We start from the raw sequence: 22,999 nt of genomic DNA, 5'->3' as shown, positions 1-22,999 counted from the left end.
TCCCATCACAGCATTCCGACAGTCTCCGTGAGCAGCTTGTGCAGGAGAAGGCATCATGAGCAACCCAGCCGGAACCGGAGAAGCAGGAGCTGGAGCGGGTCCAAGCCTGGAAGAAAGGTACCGGGTGTTGGAGGTCCAGCTAGCGCTGCAGACGGCGAGGCTTGAGGAGAGGAGGGCTCAGGATGCAGACAAAAAGGGGAAAGACACCCAGCTCGTCAGAAAGGTACCAGGATTGGTGCAGAAGTTTGGGGGGGAGCCCAAAGACTATCATGGCTTTCGGACAGAGATGCAATATGCCCTCAATCTGCAGTTTGATGAATTCCCTGACGAGGAATCACGAGTGGCTTTCGTGATTGGGCATCTTGAAAAGGGGGCGAGAGACTGGGTTAGACCCCTGATGGCAGCGAATAGTGACGTCCTAAAGGACACGATGAAGTTCTTTCGCGCCATGGATCTGATGTTTTCCAGCGATATTGAACAGGGAGTGGTCCGCAGACAGTTAATGGCTTGCAAACAGGGGAGCCGATCTGTCCGTGAGTACTGGACTGAGTTCACCATGTTGATCCATAAATTGGGGTGGGATCTATCGGCGGAACCCATTCAAATGCTCTTTGAAGAAGGGCTTTCTTCGGCTGTGAAAGACGAACTTTCCCGGGCGCCCAGGGCGGAGTCTATGGACCAGCTGACCAAATCAGCGCTGACCATAGGAGCGCGCCAGGAGGCGAGAGCATTGGAGAGGCGGGAAGGGAAGGGGGAACGTTGGAAGGAGTTCCGCATTCCAGACATTCCAGAGCCAACTTTCCCGCCGGCAGAGCCGATGGAAATCGGAACAGCGCGCGCGCGCGCAGTTTCAAAGCCCAGTGAGGGGGGAAAGAAGGAGGGAAAAGGCGCCCGGAAATGCTATCTCTGCCAACAGCCAGGTCACTTTGCCAGAGTCTGCCCCCAGAGGAAGGAATGGCAAGGGATGGTAGGAGCTGTGGAGGGAAGAGAGGAAGAAATACCGAAGCAAGTAAAAGCCAACGCCTGGCTGCCACCGTCGGGGCACAGCAGCCAGGCCAAAGAGCAGTGAAAGTGCCCACGCCAGAACCTCCTAAACCCGCCCTAGTGATAGAAGTGGCGCTAGAGCTGCCAAACGGACACCCTCTAAAGATAAAGGCGCTGTTGGACTCAGGCAGCTCCTGCAATTTCATGAGCAAAGAGTTTGCAGCTGAACACCAGATACAGACGATCCCTTTAAGCAACCCCCTGCAGGTGACCACGATCGATGGCAGGGAGCTGTTGGGAGGAGAAGTCAGCTTGCAGACCGTCCCAATGATAATGAAGGTGGCAAGGCACACCGAACTGATAGCGTTTAATGTGGCCACCTTGGGAGGAGCTCCCATTATATTGGGGATGAGCTGGCTAGCGTTACATGATCCGCTGGTGGGCTGGCATCAGAGAGTGGTTTCTTTTGGTTCAGCACATTGCTTAGAACACTGCAAAGAGGGAAAGGGTTTGGCAGGGGCCCAAGCCACCCTAGCAGGGACTGAAGTAACGGAGAACGTGAAGGTACCACGACAATACGCAGATCTCCGCGACGTCTTCAGCGAAAGGGAAGCTGACCAACTACCCCCGCATAGACCCTTTGACTGTCAAATCAATTTACTCCCTGGGGCACAGCTCCCTGTAGGCAAGCTGTACGCCATGTCAGACAGAGAGATGCAGGAGCTAAGAGAGTTCATTGACAAGAACCTGAAGAGAGGGTTCATCAGAGAGTCCAGGGCGGTGGGGGGCAGCCCAGTGTTTTTTGTGGATAAAAAAAACACGAACAAGCCGAGGCTTGTGTGTGACTTCAGGGCCTTAAATGCAGTGTCAGAACCAGTGGCTTTCCCTATGCCCAGGATTGACGACATTTTGACAAGGGTCAGGAAGGGAAAGATTTTTACTAAACTGGACCTAAGGGGGGCGTACAACCTGATACGAATAAGGAAGGGGGATGAATGGAAAACCACCATGTTCACCCCTTTGGGGGCATTTGAATATTTAGTTATGCCCTTCGGCCTACAAGGAGGCTCCGCGTGCTTTCAATCGTTTATGAACCACGTCCTGGGGCCTTTGCTTTACAAGAATTGTGTGGCCTTCTTAGACGACGTGTTGGTGTATTCTGAGAATGAGGAGCAGCATGTGAGAGACGTCAGAGAAGTGTTGAGCAGGCTGCAAGCCAACCAGCTGTGGGTGAAACTGGAGAAGTGTCAGTTTCATACCAAGGAGGTGGAATTCCTGGGGTATCGCCTGTCAGACAAGGGATTGGCCATGGATCCCGGCAAGGTCCAGGCGGTGCTGGAATGGAAAACACCCAAAACAAGGAAGGATGTGCAGAGGTTCCTAGGATTTGGGAACTTCTATCGTAAGTTCATCCGAAACTTTGCCCACCTGACGGCGCCCATTACGGACTGTCTCAGCAGTAAGAAGAAGTTCGTTTGGACTGAGGAGGCGGAGCGAGCATTTGAGGAACTAAAAAGGGCCTTCGCCTCGGAACAACAACTCCTGCATGTGGATTTACAAAAACCGATGAGAGTGGAAACTGACGCATCAGACAGAGCGATTGGGGCGGTGCTTCTGCAGCCAGGGAAGGAGGAGTCAGAGTGGAGACCGTGTGCCTTTTTTTCGCGAAAGCTGAACAAATCCGAGAGGAACTACACGGTGTATGACCGAGAACTACTAGCCATTCATGAGGCGTTCCGGAGATGGAGGCACCTGCTAATTGGCGCACAACATAAGGTGCAAGTGTGCACTGACCACAAGAACCTAGAGTATTGGAGGACGGCACGAGTGCTCAACCAACGGCAAGTGAGATGGGCCCAGGAGTTCTCCAAATTTAACTTTGAGATTTGTTACGTGCCAGGCCCAGAGAACATTAGGGCGGACGCTCTCTCACGCAAACCTGAATATTTGGAGGGGGAGGGAGCACCCGAAGAGAGACATGTCATTCCAGAGGACCGCTGGGTGTGTGGGGCGGCATTGGTGGGACAAAGAGAACTGGTAGAGGAAACAGAGAATGATGAATACGCCCAGAATAAGCTCAGAGGTCTTAGGGGTGAGGGAGAGGAACCAGGGGGTTTCGAGGAAAGAAATGGAGCTTTGTATTACAAAGGGGCACTGTATATCCCTGAAGGAGACTTAAGGGGGAGGGTACTCAAGCAGTTGCACGACAGCCCCACGGCGGGGCATTTTGGACAACACAAAACCATGTGGTTGGTCACCAGGGAATTTTGGTGGCCTAAGGTGAGGGAAGATGTACGGGAGTATGTAAGAGGGTGTGAGCAATGCCAGCGAGCCAAAGGGGAGAGGCGGGCACCGGCGGGGCTATTAGAACCCTTACCAACCCCAGAACGACCTTGGGAGGCAGTGTCGATAGATTTTATGACTGATCTGCCGAAGTCCAAGGGGAAAACAGCCATCATGGTGGTGGTAGACCTACTAACAAAGATGTGCCACTTTGTAGCCTGCTCGCATGCAGTCACGGCGGAAGAGACAGCGAAGTTATTTGTAGAACACATTTTTAGGTTGCACGGGGTGCCATTGAGGGTGGTCTCAGACCGAGGAAAACAATTTACTTCCAGGTTCTGAAGGAAGCTCATGAGCTTACTGCAGGTGGAGGTCAACTTTTCGACTGCCCGGCACCCTGAAACCAACGGGCAGGCGGAAAGAGCAAACGGGGTCCTCCAGCAATACCTGAGGTGTTATGTCAATGACAGAGAGAATGACTGGGTAGAAAAGTTGGCGCTGGCGGAATTTGCCTACAACAATGCCGAGAATGTGTCCACAGGGATGAGCCCCTTCTTGGCTAATTATGGGTGTCATCCCAGGGGTTTCCCAGGGGGAGAAGGGGAGAGATGGAGCGTCCCGGCAGCCGAGCATTTTGTAGAAGAAATGGAAGCAATCCATCGTCAGCTCCAACTCAACTTAGAAAGGGCGAAGGAAGAATACAAGAGGCAGGCAGACAAGAACCGAAGGGAAGGTGAAACCATAAGGGTGGGAGATAGGGTGTGGCTGTCAACCCAAGGGTTGCCGTTCAAAGGAGGTTGTAAGAAATTAAGACCCAGGAGATTGGGTCCCTTTGAGGTCATTCAACAGGTCAACCCAGTGGCTTTCAGGCTCCGGTTACCCAACCACATGAAACTGCACCCAGTATTTCACAGGTCGTTACTGTCACCGTATGAGGGGGGACGAGAAGGGATGGCCACTCGGGGACCGGTCATAGAAGAAAGGGAATGCAGCAGCCATGTGGCAGAAATCCTCGACGCCAGGTGGAAGGGGGATCAGGTGGAGTATTTGGTAGCGTGGGAAGGAGAACCGGAGTCAGAAAACACTTGGGTAATGGCAGAAGATATCAATGACGAGGTATTGATAGAAACGTTCCATCAAAGGTTCCCAAGGAAACCTCAGCCTGTGGAGAGGTTCCGGAGGGAATACTTTGGGACCACCGATGAGGAGGAGGAGTTGGAAGGATTCTCGGACTCGGAAGGGGAAGGGGAGATGGACTCTGAGGAGGAGGAGTACTTCGAGACCAGGAACCGCAACAGGTGGAGAGAAGTGTTCGGGACATCGGAAGATGAAGGAAGTTCATTCCGGGGTTTTGCCTCCTCACCGCCCGTAGAGGAGGGGGCGAGAGGGGATGAAGGGGGCCCTGGAGGGGAGGTGGATGTCAGGGAACTGCCATCGGAAGGAAGGGAAGTGAAAGGGCTCACACAGGTTGGGAGAGACTCAGCAGCTGAAGAGGGAACCAGTAGGGGGAGAGGAGCTGAGCTGAGGGAAAGTGAGCTGGAGGGATGGCTCAGAGACACTTCCAGCGAAAACAGTGGGGAGGTTTCAGGACCTCCTGTAGGGACACCCACTCCTCGCCGGAAACTGTCACGCAGAGAGTCCAGAAGACGTGTTTCCGTTAAGGAGCTTTTATGTTGGAAGCGATTCCGAAAGCAACCACTGTCGGAATCTGCCAGCGACTGACGGAGCCATGTTTAAGGGGCTCCGTTACAGACAGAGGTTTGCAAACTTGACCAAACTCTGAGGGACTAGGATTTTACACACAAGCAGCTCATCGTCCCATCACAGTGGCATAAGTGTCTGTATTCGTCCAACATATGGGTACCAAACCAACATGCATAAAATGAAAATATTATTCTGCTTCTGTGTATTTACAACTTAAATTCAATAAAAATAAAGTGTTGGTACCAAGAAATGAAGATTACAATAAAAATACTATGACACTTAAGGGAACAAGATTATCAAAATTCGTAGTATTAGACACCGCTGAGCCTGACACTGCTCTGCTTTGTATTCTGTAGGGATTTTATTAAAACATGCAAGCATTATCTGTCACTAAAACAAATAAAATAACAGTTTTAGTTTTTCAACAACTAATTACTTCTAAGCACAGAGCAAAGAGAAGGCAGAGGGAAGGAACTGCTCATGCATATATGATTACAACTCAAAACACAGCTGGATGGACTAATTTTAGGCCTACTAGCTTTGATATGCTCTCTGATGTTGTGATTGTTATCCCTTCTCAAGCTGCTATCTTGATACAAATCCATATCTATTCTAATGAATACGTTCTTTGGTCAGTGTATGCTTTATTGAATTCAGTGCAGCTTACTCCCAACTAAGCAGGGTTATGACTGCAGACTTAGTTCCTTATAATCTTTCCACACAGTCATCACAGAGAAGCCCTTTTCTCACAGGCACAGGAAACAGTTCAGTCAATACAGGCATCCCCAGCCTGGTGCCCTCCAGACGTCGTGGACTATAAGTTCCCTCAGCCCCAGCAAGCATAGCCAATGGCCAAAAAAAACTGAAGAGTACCTGGTTGAGAAAGGCTGAACTAGAATAACAGTTGATTGAACCAGTTCACTGGTGCGCTTGGCATTCTCTCTGCAACTGCCTTTGATAGCCCATCTGTGTGTCTTATTTTAGATGAAATATGTTTGTTTTCCATTGTTTAGTTTGAAATCTGCAGTCTCAGAATTATAATCTCATAGACAATGACACAAATTTTGAAGCATGCAGTCTCAGAATTATAATACCTTAGACAATAAAACAGATTTTAACTTTTATCCTTGTGTTGTTTCAGGCTCAAGTTAAAGGAAACTTAATAGACTATACAAAGGTAAGTAAATGCTTAAAAACCATGCCTTATTTTTAGAAGTTCCATCTCTCTCTCTCTCTCTCTCTCTCGATAAAATGGCTTTAGTCAAGTCTGTGCATGTGTATGCAGTGTTTAGTTGGCCCAGTAACATCTTATGCATGATGGAGTATATCTCATCATTTCCTTTATTTTATTTGTTAATTATTTTCACCTTGCTTTTCAACCAAAAAAAATGGTCTTGCATAGTAGCCCACTGCAATTATGATACAATAAAATGCTGGTATATGCATACAAAATACGATGCCAGTGTTGCCAATAAGTGCTTGTATTCTAAAATAGTACCCCCATCCCAGTATTCCATTATTTCAAAATGCCCATTTCAGCTACTACAGTCATTTGCTCACAAGTAGTTAATCAGTCTGTTTATACTTCAGTCCTGTATTCTGGAGTATGGATATCACACGCAGACAAATTATTGATCCAGTATGATGATTATAGACGACTTGTTCCAGAGAGGGGGGAAAGTCATTTCCCTCAGTACTCAGTGACTAAAGAAGCATTAGAAGAGGACCATTGGGGTTAGATGCATGTGAATTTGGATCAGTGCTAGAAATCCCTCCTTTGAAGAAGAGAATGTCCACTGCAGCAGCTCCTGTTGATACTTTCTCCTGATAAGACATCAGAAGGGACAGCACAGCTGGATATAGTCATATTTAAGGAAACAGCTAATAATTCTTATGTGCATGCTTGTGTGACATTTGCTAGAGTCCCAACTAGAGTCCAGATCTCTCAGACTCTGCCATATATCTCTCCTTCCGTCATTTAAAATTTTGCACTGTAGTTAGCACATTCCTCGCACCACAATGTAGCCCTCCCACTCAAAAAAAGCCTCCTAACAACAACAAAAATCACCACTGTATGCCTGGGGTGTATGTCGCAAATGTCTATTTTGTATTGGCAAGGCATTGTTTGAGGACTAGAATAGCAGTCAATCTCTCTGTTTTGACTTGCTTGGAAAAGGCAAAGCAAGATTATTCTTCACAGAGCACTGCAACCTAGTTTTGTGTGTCTTGACTGGTTTCATGCTGCTAATCTCATACATGATGCTATAATTTATTGTAAAGCTAAAAACGAGTTCCTTGCATAATTCAAATCAGGGAAGCATTTGTGCAGGTGACTACTGAAGGCAGATATTTGATAATAACCAACATCAATAGCCTTTTTGATATCTAAAAAGCCTATTCCAAAACTATTCTTTTGAGGAGTCAGATCTTTATATTCCATAATACAGTTATCTGCATCTGAGCTGCCAGATGATAAACACTATAACTTGTGCAGCCAATGTAGCAGATGGCTTATCTAAGCACCCTCCTGAAAGGCCTTTTGGGTATCACAGAATTATGTACATCAGTATAACCCTCTGTATATGGAACAATGCTTTTTAAAAAATAAATGTATTGCTATGAGAGTTTTATACGAAGAGATTAATATATTTTTCTGATTGGCACCGTCATATATTTTTAAGAAAAAACCCAATCTTACTGAAACTTCCTTCTTTAGCATTTAAATTTTCTAGTTTCGCATCTTGTGAGCAATGTGAATATAGTGGGTATAATTTGCTCAGGAACTTTGCATTATAATACAAAAGTTAGGTTGCTTGAAGACTCATCAGGTTAGAATATCAGTGCAGTTCTATGTGTTGCCATGAAGAACGGCATCATAGTATACCCAAAAAAGATAGATAAAATATAGCAGTTAAAATTAATGACTGTCCAGCTGCCATTTAAAAAGAGGAAAGTTGAATGTGTAGAGCCATAAACACCAATCTGATCTATAGCAACTAATTATGAAGCATTCCAACAGTAATGGGGGAAAGTAAACCTCTTAGCTACAAAATGTATTGGCTCTATCTCAAGGTAACATTTTGGTAGTCTAAATATCAGCACTTAGCAAAGTAGATGGTTCCTCACAGGAGAAAACAAATTTAGAAAATCCAGTACATAACATGGCAAACACTTAATGCATTAGTTAGTTCCTTGACCACAAATCAATTTAAGTTTTCTTCTTCTCTTTTTTTAGCAAGTTATGAGGTTAAATATAGGATGCCTTGTAAGAAAAGGACAGCCAGTTTTATGTATAGAAAGTGAAAAGCAGGTTGTGAGTGAGACAGGGAATTCCCAGTAGGAGCAGGGAGACTTACTGGGATGCTTGGGCTGTGGGGTTTTATATATGGAGTGTGAAGTGGTTGCATGGGAAGCTGTGGATGGCTGGAATGCAGTGAGTGCATTTGATAGATTGTTCCTGTGTGGGGTTTGCTTTGCTGAGTTTCATAGGTGCCAAGGCTGGAATATATTTGCCCTGGTGATTCAGGTATTCAGGTATGGTAATGGGGAAATGCTTTGGAGCGCTAAATGAAATAGTGCTGATGAGTGAAAGTTGTGGTGGGGCGGGGAGGAATAGATTTGCAAAGGGAAGGAGAACTAGCTGTTCGTCTTTGCTGTCCTTTTCACAGTTTGGGTAAATACTACAGGAGCCCCTGCTTGAAGTATCCTCTGTGGTGGAACCTAAAGAGAATCAGAAGGCCTTCCTCAGCAGTGCTCTGAAATTCTCTTCAAAACCTCCTAAACACTTTGATAGGAATCACTACCCCCACCTCACAAGTTTGAAAAAAATTACATTCAGAAATGGAAAATATATTCTATGCAGCAAATAAGGGAACCCCCAGAATAGTTATTGACCATGCAGAGTTGCAGAAAGGCTACGTGAAATGAGGAATTGGGCTTCAGATCAGGGGTGAGGGATCTCTTTTTCTGTGAGGGTTGCATTTCCTTGTGGGTCACCTGTGTGGGGCTGACAGTAGTGGGCAATATGAGCTTGTGGTGGGTGGGGCCAATGCAAGCAGTAAATGGAACACCTCTTTGCTCTCTCTGGCAAACAATTTTCTCACTTTCCTCTTTAGGCAAGCATCTTGAGGAGTTTGATTTTAGTCATGACTTAGTGGACAGCTGTCATTACACTTTTATGCTGCTATCTTAGTCTAGTTGATTTTAGTTTTTTATTGTATTCCACTGCCTTATGTCAGCAATCTTGGGTTATTTAAAAATGAGGCAGGATATAAATAAATAGATAAAAGTACAACGTATCTCAGTTCAAGGACATTTAGAGAGAGCCATTACGGAACAGAATATCTCAAGTTTCTAAGGAACATTGAGTTACAAGATCTGTAGCTGGCCCTTAGCTTCCCTTCTGAATATGACCATTTCTAAAGGATTCATCTGTGATGATTGCCTACCACCTCTTTAAAAGCAATCTCTCTAACCTGTCCACCATTTGAGAGAATAATTTATGTCCTTTTACCTTCAGCAAAACATCAGCAGCTTGCTGCACAATTGGAGCACCTGCTAATATCAGAAATGTGCATAAAAACAAACACACATTTGCAGTATTAAGTTTCTGTTCTTACCTTGCTCCACTTACTTTGTTCCATCCTGTATAGTGTGGTTGGCTCTAAAAGAAATGCTTAATTAATGTTGCACTGTACATGCATATCATAAAAACCTATTTTCCCCTGAAGTATACTGCTAAGTAATGTGGGAAATAATTTTTTTATGAATGGGGACATGAGCACTAAAGTACCATGCCTTGCTAAGAATTGAGTTCATCCTCAAATATACATAATTAATTCACTTAAGTTACATGTTTAGATAAGAACAACCATTCATTATATATAAGTGTAATTGCCTACATAAAATAGATGGATCTTGCAGCCAGCTTCTAGTTCTCAAGTTACTTTCATGTCATTTAGAGTAATTTTTTTACTTGCAGGAATTTTTTCTTTCCTGCCTTTTAATTTTATATATACCCTTCAACAGGAATGTGTGTTCAATGTTTCTAAGAGCTTCCATATGTAATGATCATATAATTATCAGTTATGGTTTCATAGACCCAATTCACACATAATGCTAAGCCAAACCATGACTAAGTATGAACAAGCAAATGTGTGGATTCTCAGAGTGAAGATTACAGCTGCTCCCCTGGTCCTTCTGTTGCTGCGCTACCCAAGACTAAACCATGGTTTGACTTAAAGTTATGTCTGAACTAGGTCTTGTGTTATTTGTCTTGCTGCAGGCAAAGCACAAACTACAGCCAGTGTTTCTTCTTTGCTTTATTGCTCATGCTTTGTCTGGGGGAGAAAAAGCACACGCCTGGCTTCAGACATAACACTGAGCCAAACCATGGCTTACTTTCCAAGCAGCTCAGCAGTAGCAGGACTAGGGCAGGAGCACAACAGCCAAAATCTTTGCTTAGGAAACCCACACTTCTGCTTGTACATTCTAAGTCATTGTTTGGCTTAGCATTATGCGCAAAATTGGGCATTTCCCCTGGGGTTCATTTAAAGTTGGAGGAGTTAAGTAGCGGGGAGCCCTGGCAGGATAATTGAGTCATCTTCTTCTTCTAACCTGTCCCAGTAGTCACTTCAGGGTAACTGGTGTGTAAACAAACTTAGAAGCATTGCCTGTTTTACAAAAGCTTCAGTAGATAAGGGACACATGGCCTCACTAACAGAGCTGTGAGACATTCTCCATTTGCACATATTCTGTACATTTAATACCTAGTACACAGGGCATAAATATGTTACTTCAGGCATAGGCAAACTCTGGCCCTCCAGATGTTTGGGACTACAATTCCCATCATCCCTAGCTAACGGGACCAGTGGTCAGGGATGATGGGAATTGTAGTCCCAAACATTTGGAGGGCCGGAGTTTTCCTGTGCCTGTGTTACTTGATACTCTGATAACTCCTGATGCACAGCAGTACACCCGTGTAGTGTAGACTACTGAGCTAGGACTGGGTGGGAGACGCGGGCTTGAAAACCTACTAAGCCATGAAGTTCACTGAGCGACGTTGGGCCATTATTGTCTTTCAGCCTGACTCATTTAACTGCTGTGAGAATAAAATAGGGGAGTGGAACCATGTATGCCACTTTGAGCTATTTGGAGAAAGACATGATATAAAACATAATAAATATCCCCTCCATTGTATCTTGACAGGTTAGGGAAAGCAACCTATCACATCAGTGCAAGATGATGGTGCGCTTCTCCATTAGTGAGGCAGAGGGTTCATACAGTGCATGATTCAGATGAAATTAAGCATTTTATATTCACTTATTTCAACAGTAAAGTTAAGCACATTCTTAACACTTTCCAGTTGAATCAGTGGGATTAAAATGTATCTTACTTTTGGCCTGGTTATACTTGTAAACAAATCCGGAAATACAGTGGTACCTTGGATTACAGACACTTCAGGCTACAGAGTCCGCTAACCCAGAAATAGTACCTCGGGTTAAGAACTTTGCTTCAGGATGAGAACAGAAATCGCACGGCGGCAGCGGGAGGCCCCATTAACTAAAGTGGTACCTCAGGTTAAGAACAGTTTCACGTTAAGAACGGACCTTCAGAACGAATTAAGTTCTTAACCCGAGGTACCACTGTAGATTGTTTTTTCCTTTTCTGTTATGCAGTGCTAAAGTGATGAAATTATGATTGCTGATAGCAGATGTTTTCTAATGCACACAGTGCCCACTGATCTAAATTAGACCAGCTAGAAGCCCATCTGATTCCCCTATGAAAGAAGATTGCACAATAACAGGCTTTGGTGGGTCATCCCCATAGATAGGCTGAACTCTTCAGCCAGTTTGCCTCTTGGTACTCCAAAGGAAACAGGTTGTGGATTAATATTTTGAAATTATACTCCAGATTAAAATTACAATGTGTAAACAGAACAATATACACTGTGCTGTAGTCTGCACAACATGAAAGTAAATGCACATTAATCTACTTGCTTGTGATGAAATTCAGTTAAAAATGCATATTAATGAATTTATTATAAGTACAAGTTTATTTGTTGGGCTTATTCCCATTAGGCAAGAATTGTACACATGACTAGTTGAGAGCCTTCTGCTGCAGTAACATTAGTCTTTAAAAGGTGCATCTTGAATTATCAATAAATGAAAGAACAATTAAATTGATTAGGGTTGTTTCATCGAATAGTAGATTCCATTTTTTTGTCAGTCATTTAACGAGACTGTCCTTTGAAGCTCAGGTCATGAAAATACAGAATCCATAATGTTTTCTTAGCATTCTGCATATAGTTATTTCTGTCAAAACTGATGATATTGTGCATGTGTTTTCTCACAGTTGCAAGATGCAATCAAGGCTGGCAAAGGTGTGACTTCAGCTATTGACCTATGTCGTTACCATGGAAACAGAGCACTGGAGGCTCTGGAGTGCTTCCCTCCCTCGGAGGCCAGATCTGCTTTAGAAAACATTGTTTATGCTGTGACAAGATTTTCATGATCTACAATTGGGAAAAGGAGCCACTTTTTGTTTGCGCTAATGAGCAGAACAGATAATAGTGGAGAGCGTCAAGATCTGCCATTGCTCCGCATCTAAATGTGTCAGTGGCTTTAAAAAATGTGTTTCTGTTCCACTCACCACATTCCCAAACTAACATATACCCTTCGGAACTGCTACAAACAAAATTAGGGAAAAAAGGTCAAACAGTTTTCACTTGTCATGCCAGAAGCACACTTGAGGCTGCACTGGTAGCAATAATTAATGAGACTCGCTTCTGTGACCTCAGCAAATGGACAGGAAATAAGTCCTTATTGATTGGACATAGCCAGGGATGGCGCCAGTGTGGTGGCCTGTGGTTTTCCTGCACTAGAGAAGACAGAGGGGGGCCCTGAAGCTGCAGGTGTCGGGAGAAAGGCTTTCTAAATCTGCCAGAGAGAGGGCTGTTTAAAACCAGAATTAATGTACCAATTTATCAACATGAAGGGCAGCTCGATGAATTAGCAGGGGAAAGGAGGGAATCTTTTATCTGACTACATGCCGCTATGTCTCCTCACACTGTTTCGTTATGTATTTACATATAAAATTACCCTTTGCCTAATGCATTGTGTGTTTGAAAGAGTTGCTGAGAGCGCGCATCAGGTATGGTAAGAGCTTTGTAATATTTATGTCGTTCTGCAGAAAAGAATAATTTTGAATGTGCTGTTTGTATAGTCTTCAATTTGGTTCAGTGGGTGGGGTTTTAAACTTCCAGGGTAATATATTTGCCTTCTGTATAAGATGCCACTTATTTCAGCAAACGCAGGTACTACATTTTCCTTGATTTACTGAACATTTTGTTTTAATTCACACCAAATAAATGCTTCTTCATACAACTCTGTGTCAATTCTATGCCATAAAGAAGTAAAGGATCGTTCTTCTCCCTCCCCCTACCCCCTTCTGTACAGGATTTCATTCCCTGAATAGATGTATATTACATGAGAAGTTTTTTAACCTTACTGTGTCAGATGTTAAAGTCCAATTACAGAGAGAATACAAGGTATATCAGAAGCCTGCAATCTGACACTGTCTCTATTTTGTTCATAGGAGATGATTTTTGTGGTTTGCATGCTTGCAATCTGAGAACATCGTTGACAAGAAGGCTGAGTTTACATAAATGATCCAGATTGAGACTCAGCTACCTTTCTTCCTTCTGTGGTGTAATTACAGCCCAATCTGGAGACAGCTAGCACAGCAAACAGATTTCATTACATTGCTCTCTCCCTCTCAAACACTAAGTGGAGTTATTTCAGTTAACTTCTTCACACACACACACTAAAGTGAAGTGTCGCAAACCTTCTATATAATGGGCCAGTATGTGATTCTCAGAGGACTTTAAAAAAGCTTAACATGATTTATGTATTTTGATACCTTAAATTTTAGCACTACAAAAACATTGCTGGCTTACTGTAATTCAGTTTTGTAATTAGATGAAAATGTAGATCAAACCAGTTGAATTCTCAAGCCATTATGTTCTTGATATACTCTTGAACAACATTCAGTCTGGAAAAAGAGGACATCCAGGGTTATAAATGTATTTTCCATTTCAAAGAGAATGTTGTTGCTGAAACTATGTCAGAACCAGGGCTTCAAGTTGGCTTGTTTCAAATAACCCATACTTAGGGTGGGGTTCACCTAACAAATCCTGTCAATGGAACCCCTGTGTAAGGGCTTCTACAATGGAACTTGCCCCCTCTTCCACCCACCCACCCACCCAAAATTGGCTGGGGGGCAGGTCGGGAGAGCCCCCAGAACAGCACATGGGAAGAAGGCAATTGTTCCCTCTGGCAAGCTGAAATGCATGCACAGATGGAACGTTTGTAATAGCAATGTTTAATTCCACCCTTAATGTTAACCACCATTTGGCAGTTCAGACGAAATGGCAAACTTGTCTCCTTCCAACCGCACGAGGAGGAGAAGAAAAATGGAGAGGCAACACTTAAGCCTAAAGCTCACCTATGCTCATTGGCATCATGCTAGACTATTGCTTAGGTTAGGGATGAGGACCCTCAAAGGCCAAGTTACAACTCTAGAAAATGACCGAGTCCTGCTCTTGGCAACTATCATCACCAGTATTTATAATCTCATTAGTGAAAAAAATGGGCTGGAACCCAATACATATGCAATAAACTATTTCTAAACGGTACAGCTCAAGAACTCTTGGGACTGAGTGGTGCAGCTTCACTTATATAAGGGCTAAATTGTGGCATCTACCTGAGCATTTCTGGCAAGCGTCTTGATTTAGACATCATTTTAGCTTGCATGACACCTTTTAAAAATAACCAGCAAATATATTTCTGAAGTCTAAAAGTTTGCTCTGAATTTGGACCCCAAACCTCACATATGCAAGTACAATTGTATCTGATGGTGAGTTCTATGTTAACACAGTTGTCTAACAACTTCATGGTGGATGAGGTGCATGATTTTCCACAAATGATTTCATTGCACCTATTTAATTGTTCCCCTTGATTCTGGTGCAACCAAATTCTACAACACACTCTTAAGCAATATATTTACTAGATGGGCAAAGGATGCTTCATCCTAGCAAGCAAACCTTTTACATCAACTAGTGGCTTATTAAACAAGTCTACAAAATGATAAGGCAGTTACAGAAGATATACCTGTTGGATTGTGCAGAAGTTTCTGAGGGATTAAGCTCATGTGTGTGCATTAGCAGGATATTTCACTGAAGCACTGAACAAAAACATTGCCACCTGAACTATGCAAGACTGCAGATACCAATATATTAAAATGTACTGGGGGTTTTTGCTACAGCTTTTTAAAGTTTAGGATTGCAGTTTAAGCCACTATAGTAAAATTGCATATGATATGTATTTTTACAGACTATTCCAGTCAAAGCTGTTTTGACTTCTGACAAAAATGGTATGTGACTTTAAATAACTGAAGACTGTGACTAGGCCTTGACAAGAGGTGTACATATACAAAATATATTGCATTTCTTAATTTGGAGCTACCTGGTAGTTCTTAGTACCTTTAAGTATGTTTTTTAACCTAACATTTCTCAGTATAAAGTATGACAGTAAAAAGTGAAAGGCTTGATCCTTTAGCGGTTGGTCCTATTAAGTGATTAGAAAAATATTCCAGTTCTTTGGTAGGTAATCATAGGATTTTTAGAAGTGCTTTTCTGTTACATTAAAGGCACAGAAATCACAACCCCACCCCCCAATTCACCACTTGAACTCAAGATAGCCTCTTTCAAGAAACATGATCAGGAGGTTCAGGTGGTTCTGTCAGGATTGCTGAGTGACTTTACACAAACCACTCAATCTCCTGGTCTGTACTTTTCAATACATAATATTAAGATAAATTATAATTTGTGTAGAGATATAGAGAAAACCTGATTTATTAATGCAGAATGTTTTGTGAGCTGCAGAGGTAACAAAAATGCAGTTTTTTACTGCTTGTAAATATACATTCTTGGTTACCACACGTAAGTGCTGTTTTTTTAGAATCAGAGGTGTTGCAGCTCACCATGAAAGCCTCCCTCGTTCTCTTAGAGAGACACCTGCAATGACACCTACCTGAAAAGTGCCGGAACTGAGTTCCAGTGAGTTCCTGCTGAAGAAAAGCCCTGGTTACCACTGCAAAGCGACTTTCTCCAATCTAAGAATGTGTTGGTGAGTGAGAACAACTGCCACAAACCTTCAAACTATTTATTCCAGCATTTGTAATAAGTCAGTGTTTTCAACTTCTGTGAGAGCTTGTTTCCCTCACAGACAGACATAACTTCTACCATCTTATCTTATATAGGGCACTGTAGACTTCACATCCTCTGTTACCACTGATAAATGCAGAGGATCCTGGTGTCTTATTGCACAGAGAAGAGTAGATAGGCACAAGGACTTTATGACTCCAATAGTAACACATCACATGTATGAAGATTTTTTGCTGGTCCTCAAGGATATCAACAATAATGTACAGTACCTCTACAGCAGAAAGAAGGATGACACATTTTTCATTTATTAATGAAAAATCTTTCAATACTAAAAAAAATCTGCAGACATTTTATTCTACTGAAAATCTCCATGTATTGTCCATAACATCTTCCTCAATTCAATTTTTTTTCTATAGGTGTGTTTGTATAGTAGTTGACTTTGTGGTCAAACCTAGCGCTGTTAATGAAGCATAAAAATACCTGCCATCTAAATGAAGAAGCAAGTTTTACAAACCAGCCAAATTAGACCCACCTCCTTCAGTTTTTTGAAAAGTTAGTGTTGCTCATAGCATACCCAGGTTTTATAGTACCTTTTCCCTTCAAATTATCTTATGTTCTTGCTCAACTACTGTCTAAAATCACTGTAACCCTTTTCATTAGTCAGAAGAGTACTTTGGCTCCCCCATGTGTAAGAGATTCTTACACTTCTATGAAGCCCTGAATCCTCCATTTAATAATGGATTAAATCGGTGTTTTTTAAAAATGCCTGTGATGGAAGAGAGTTGATTCCTCTCATCGATAAAATAAAATGAATGCATGTTTTAAACTTCTAATATTTTCTTTTAAATCAAAAGGTTCAGTGACAAATAGTAAAAACACATTATCATTTAAAGTGTGCATGATAGAATTGTTGGCCTTTGATTAAATATCTGTGAAAACCTTCCAACTTTTTTAAAAAAGTTTTTCTTAATACAGTTTAGGGTAGCCTTTACCAGCCTGGTCTCTCCAAGTGCTTTAAACTTACAGCAGTGTGCTGGCGTCCTGATGGGAGTTGCAGCCCAAAACATTGGGATGACATCAGGTTAGTGAAGGTAAATTTAGAGGCTCTATTGTTTTTCAAATGAATATTTTATTTCCTAACAACCTTTTGGCAACAATATTATTAAAAACATAATGGTGTTAAGAAAACATTTTTCTGTGCAGTATTAACTTGATGATAGGAAAGTTATTTGCCTAACCAAAAATGTGGAATAGAAAAATGTACGTCAGACCCAAAGATGCTAAAGTAATCCTTTACATCCTTACTACAGAGAAACCAGTGCTTTCCTTGCTTATGTGCTAGTCACCTGACAGTTCCCTATCATTTGCCTAGCACTTTCATTTATGTACACCCAAACTGAGCTTGGGCCAAGAGAGCTGTCAGTGCTGCCTCATTACTCCCCCAAAGCTACTACTGGCTTGTCAGTTGCATTTGCTACCAGCTACCTATTGTTTTTTAAAAAAACAAGGCCATGTTATAGGTCATGTGTTTACCACTTTTATAGGGAATTTTGTAGGGTGTATCTAGAAAATGTATTTGTGTTTCCTCAGTGGACACACCTTTCTGAATTTCACCCACTTTTTAGTGATACTGCACTGCTAAGCATGACTGGATGCATCCTAAAACATGCCCACAGTTCTTACAGTAGCACAAAACCTGGCAACTGATCAATGAGTGTCTGTGTGCACTAGAAGAGAACACAGAATGTTAATGCAATAAATACACAAAGATTTCATGGCAAATATGTAGGACAGTCCTTGGAAGGCAAGTAGACAAGAAGAGATTCACTCTGGGCAGAAAGCTTGAAAACTACTGGTTTTCTTAATGGACTTCAACCTATCTAAACCCAGGATTCTCTTTTAACTTAAATTTGCAATATTGGGCTCACTGAACTACCTTTTTATATACAAGTTGTTCTCTCTCTCTCTCTCTCTCTCTCTCTCTCTCTCTCTCTCTCTGCTCTATCTCCTTGCTGCCTGTATTAAATGACAACAAGTTGCCTACCTCTGATCTAAATTATTTGGAACTTATTTTGTGGTGTGGATTTTAGTACAAAGTTAGACCAGCGGTTTTCAACCTTTTCAGACCTGCGACTCACCTTTAGCACAAACAAGTCTCTGAGGAGCACTTCTTTTTTAAAACAACATATTTGTATGTTTGTAATGCTTCTGTTGTGACCACTTAAATCAGGTTCTGGCCCAGTAGCGGCTTCTGACCCACCAAGCGGAAGCCAGCACAAGTTGGGACTTCTTGCCTCTCCTCTAGTGCGCTCCCCAAATCTGCTCTGGAGGGTCTGGGGAACCCCCAGAACAGCTTTGGGGGGAGGGGAGATTGTTCAGGAAAGCAGAAATGCTTGTGCTGACAGAACAGACTCCTTTGCGCTACTATTAAGAAAACCCCAGTAAACTGAACGACCTCTACTTTTCACCTAGCTCCAGGATTCCGTTGTTTTTTATTTTGAGAAACAGAGAAATTTACTTGTGGGAGTTTTTGTACAGCTCTCCTTTTACAAAATGAATGTGAAATGAACTGTGATTTCAATGAAAAATCTCCCAGTTTCAACATGGTTTGAAAAACTCTTCATTCCTCGCTTTTGCTCATCAGAGACCATTTTCTCTCGCCACATACACACACATCCACTATTTATAACCTAGTTCAACAATGCTGGCATGCAGCAGTGGAAGGTGTGCATTTCATATGTAAATCAGTGGCAATAATTTTGTACAATTACTTCGTTGTTTGCATCATTATGATCAACAGCAGCATAACAAAGTGCTTGAAACAAAGGATGTTACCGAAATGTGGTTTTGTCTTGGCAAATCTACTCTCCACGTTTTAGCTAATAAAGCAGTTTATTCATAGATGACAGAAATATATAGGCTGTGTTCACCAGCGCTTTCAGAATACAGTTTAAACTTGTTGCATTAGCATCCCAATCCTAAATGTTTATGCCTGATGTTTCAGCATCTCTGCCTGAAATGGTGGATCAACAAGTATACGATTATGTAAGATCAGCTGCCCAACCTGCACTTGCACATCGGGCATGAATAGATGAGAAACACAATAATCTCATATGAAGTAATTGTGAATTCAGTTATCTGTGAATACTTTAGTAGCCAAAACAACACCATCTACATACAGTATCAGCAGGCTTACAGAAATACCAAGATTTGCAGAAGTACCACATAAAAAAACAAAAACAAAAAACAACCTTTAGGGAATTAAAAAGCAGGAATAGGAAATAGAATGGAGTGTCCTGGATAAGGGTCAGGCTAACTGGATCTCTGAACAGGCTACACCTGTAGGAACTAGAATAAAGGGGGCTGGATCAAATAAGAATATCCTGGTATGTATGGGGAGATTTAAAGGATGCTGTACAGTGGTACCTCAGGTTACATACACTTCAGGTTACAGACTCCGCTAACCCAGAAATAGTGCTTCAGGTTAAGAACTTTGCTTCAGGATGAGAACAGAAATCATGCTCCAGCGGCAGTGGGAGGCCCCATTAGCTAAAGTGGTGCTTCAGGTTAAGAACAGTTTCAGGTTAAGTACGGACCTCTGGAAGGAATTAAGTACTTAACTTGAGGTACCACTGTATTTGGATTTGACAAACCAGTGGGGTTTTGTTTTTTTCTTTTACTCCTGGAGACAAAGGTGAAGGGTAGAACTTGTTGGCCATAGCAGCGATTGACTGGCAGAAAATATTTAACAGAATAGACTCCTGAATTACAGGAAATTTAGGAATCTGCCTGTTGGTGATGCAGGATTGCTGAGCTACAGTTTTGGATTCTGGCCTGCAGAAAAAATACTGGTAGGGCTCAGCCCCACCTTGACCTAATAACTAGCCTCTTACGATAGAGGCAAATGAGGGTATGTGAAAGATGATCTGTTGTCACAGTACCAAATCGCAATCATTCTGACATTTATGCACAAATATCCAGGCTATAAGCCTAGCAAGAATATGCTACTCAATCCCACATTAAATAAAGGGGAAATGGAAATATAAGTATTAATCTTATGGGGTAGTTTTTGCATGCATTTACTGCAATAAGATTATTAAATCTGTGCAGACTGCAGTTTATTGACTGCATTGGTACCAGTCTCAGGCTTTCAGATTAAATAAACTGCTACTTCTAAAGGTCCTTGGGAGCATTGCTTGTTCCAGATCATAAATCTTGCATTTCCTTCCATGAATTTTAATTACTAGAAGAAAAGCAGACACCCCCCAATTAAGTGGGAGGTGTTTCTTAAAAGCATCAAATAGTAACTTCTGAATCAAAGGCATGAAAATGTAAACTGAAAACACTGCAAAGCACACCCAAATGTTTTTGTTTCGTATATGAACAAGTGTGCAAAACTTACTATGCATAGTCTATTTGAAATTGCAGTGCTTTTTATTCCTTTTTCAATCAGAATTGGTAGAGGAACGGTATACTCACATTCCAGGATGGGTAGCTGAGGCCTGCAGGGTCCCTTCTGGGCTTGGGTCCCCTAATGGGAACAGTGCCTGAGGCCAACACTCTAGAGTAAGAAATGAGGTGGAGTTCAAATTGGCAAATGTTTTCTCATTTCTGAAGCAGAGTCTGGTTTGCACACTTTTGCTTTTCTTTACTTTAAAAATGTGTTTTTGCTAAACATAATGTAAAGCATTTCAGGTAAGCAAATAAGACTGCAGAACTAAGTTCCAAATCATTTAACTCTTTAATTACATATATGATTAATGGTGCAAAGGCAGGTGGGATTCCTTTACCTTGAATAGCTCTCATGTGGAAGGCGGCGTTCCTGCCGGTAGTTTGTTACACAGGGGTGAGTGAAACTGCAACAGCTGTTGGAATTCTGCCAATAATTTCTGCCAATTGGTATATTATTATTTTAAGGCAAAATCAGATCAAGACTTACTCAAGTTTACATTGTGATCATAAAAGTGCTTGCTGCTCTATGTTTTCCAAACATATGCAAACCAGTTTGCCTGGTCATATTCAGCCAATTTGACTATTAAGCCATCATGCATATGAGAGATGTTAGCAGATTTTTCTTCCATATGTTAGTCCAAACTAATGTGAATGTGCCTAGGAATAACTTTCTGCACTTTTATCAAAACCCATGGATACACTAGTAGCAGAGTTTGCTCAAAGTATAGCACAGTTAAGTCACTCAATTCCTTTCCTGAGAAAGTTCAGGCACAAGGACCAGCCCTACATCTTCTATTGTGAAAACGGATACATTCAGTTTCGCCGCAAATACATTCAGCTTCACCACAGTCTCCTTTCACTTATTCGCCAAACCTCTGGCTTCCTTGTACAAAGGTCCAAACAACCAGTGGGCTGGTCTGCTTCTAATGTATTTAAAAATAATAATTTTGTTGGTGTTTTTCTGTTTTTATCAATGTGCTCCTCAAATTATTTTTCCCCCACCTCCACCCCTTATTGTCTGCTTGTATTTGTCAGAAATGGTGTTTCTTCTGTTTACTTTTGGATAATATTTCCATTTTCGAAAGGAAACCTTGGGTGATATTCAACGAAGTTACTTGGAATAGACCCCCTGAAATTAATGAACATCACTAAGTTAACTTCATTAATTTCAGTGAATCTTCTCTTAGTTAAAATGCTCATGAAGCATGCTGGCATCCCCTTAGTCCTAAGCAGTACTATTCCTGATCTGTGGTCTATGTTTTAGCCAAGATACTATTATTGCGATTTTGAAGAGCCCCAGAAGAGGATGTAGGGAAGCGTGACTGGTTAGGTCACAGTGGACCTTGGGGGCGCTGCAACTATGATAAAGAATGGAAGTTGAGAGGCAGGGTGCCGCTGAAATTTGAGACCCCAAAGACAGCCCCCAGGCATTCTAGAAAGAATTCACCTTCTCTGTCCCTCAATATGCATTTCTCCAATCACTTTTGAGAACCTTTCAAAGTCAAAGGTGACTGCGATGGAGGGGTTTGTTTTGTTTTGCAAGTTGTCTAGTTAAGTACAGTGGTACCTCAGGTTAAGTACTTAATTCGTTCTGGAGGTCCGTTCTTAACCTGAAACTGTTCCTAACCTGAAGCACCACTTTAGCTAATGGAGCCTCCTGCTGGTGCCGCGCCGCCAGAGCACGATTTTTGTTCTCATCCTAAAGCAAAGTTCCTAACCTGAAGCACTATTTCTGGGTTAGTGGCGTCTATAACCTGAAGCGTATGTAACCTGAGATACCACTGTATGGGTTTGCCCCATCGGTTCAACATGTACATGTTGCAGCAGTGGCAGCAGCAGGTGCTGGGCCTGTTAATTCCAGGGTCGCTGCCCCTCTGGTTCGTTCCATGACCAACTAGAGGGCCATATATAATATATACGTTTATTATCTATATAAGTCGCCCAGAATGGTCCTGTATTAGACGACAAATAAATTGAACAATTAATTCAGATGCCTCTCCTCCTCTCGCAGCCCGGAAATTCCACCTTCGGTAGCGCCCGGCAAACCTCACGAGGGCAATGTGGGTGTTTTATTAACCGTTGCTTTTTGTGGAGTGGCCGTTAGCGTGTAAACTAGCGGGCTGGAGAGCAAAGAGAAGGAGCGCGAGAGCGACCCGACTGCAACTAACGGCTCCTTCCACCAGGCAAAGCCACGGGGGAAAGGGGGCGGGGCTCAGAAGCGCGCGCGGGGGGGAGGGGTATGCGTAATACGCGTGTGGAACGGAGAGGGCCGCCGCCTTCTCTGCCTCGCGCGCGAGCTGTGGTGCCCCGACTTAATCAGTCCGCCTTCCCCCACCTCCTCTTCCTCCCCGC

At 42.6% G+C, this 22,999-nt stretch overlaps 1 protein-coding gene and 2 long non-coding RNA genes across 4 annotated transcripts in view; 2 read left to right on the top strand and 1 right to left on the bottom strand.

Annotated features, from left to right (window-relative positions):
- The window catches only part of PDSS2 (decaprenyl diphosphate synthase subunit 2), a 72,414-nt gene extending 59,059 nt beyond the window's left edge, over positions 1-13,355 (top strand). The window contains exons 7-8 of the mRNA XM_080999979.1: positions 6,113-6,148; positions 12,325-13,355. Of these exons, the coding sequence (XP_080856105.1) occupies positions 6,113-6,148; positions 12,325-12,483 (195 nt within the window). The 3' untranslated portion in view covers positions 12,484-13,355. The remainder of the gene's footprint in view (positions 1-6,112; positions 6,149-12,324) is intronic.
- Positions 6,156-22,908, bottom strand: LOC308474023. 2 transcript variants are annotated; one of them, XR_013984457.1, is made up of 5 exons: positions 20,986-22,908; positions 20,675-20,756; positions 13,928-19,208; positions 11,007-11,071; positions 6,156-9,634 (listed from the first exon to the last, which is right to left on the bottom strand). It is a non-coding gene; the product is annotated as an uncharacterized lncRNA (long non-coding RNA). The 2 variants fall into 2 exon arrangements; XR_013984458.1 differs by lacking the exon at positions 11,007-11,071.
- LOC308474025 lies at positions 9,634-11,155 on the top strand. Its single transcript, XR_013984461.1, has 2 exons — positions 9,634-10,234; positions 10,842-11,155. It is a non-coding gene; the product is annotated as an uncharacterized lncRNA (long non-coding RNA).
- Positions 22,909-22,999: the final 91 nt, after the last annotated feature.

The sequence above is a fragment of the Podarcis pityusensis genome (genome assembly GCF_964106645.2).
Source record: "Podarcis pityusensis genome assembly, chromosome: 3".
Taxonomy (NCBI): domain Eukaryota; kingdom Metazoa; phylum Chordata; class Lepidosauria; order Squamata; family Lacertidae; genus Podarcis; species Podarcis pityusensis.
The sequence above is the reverse complement of the archived record's forward strand: the minus strand, read 5'-3'. Positions and strand labels throughout refer to the sequence as shown.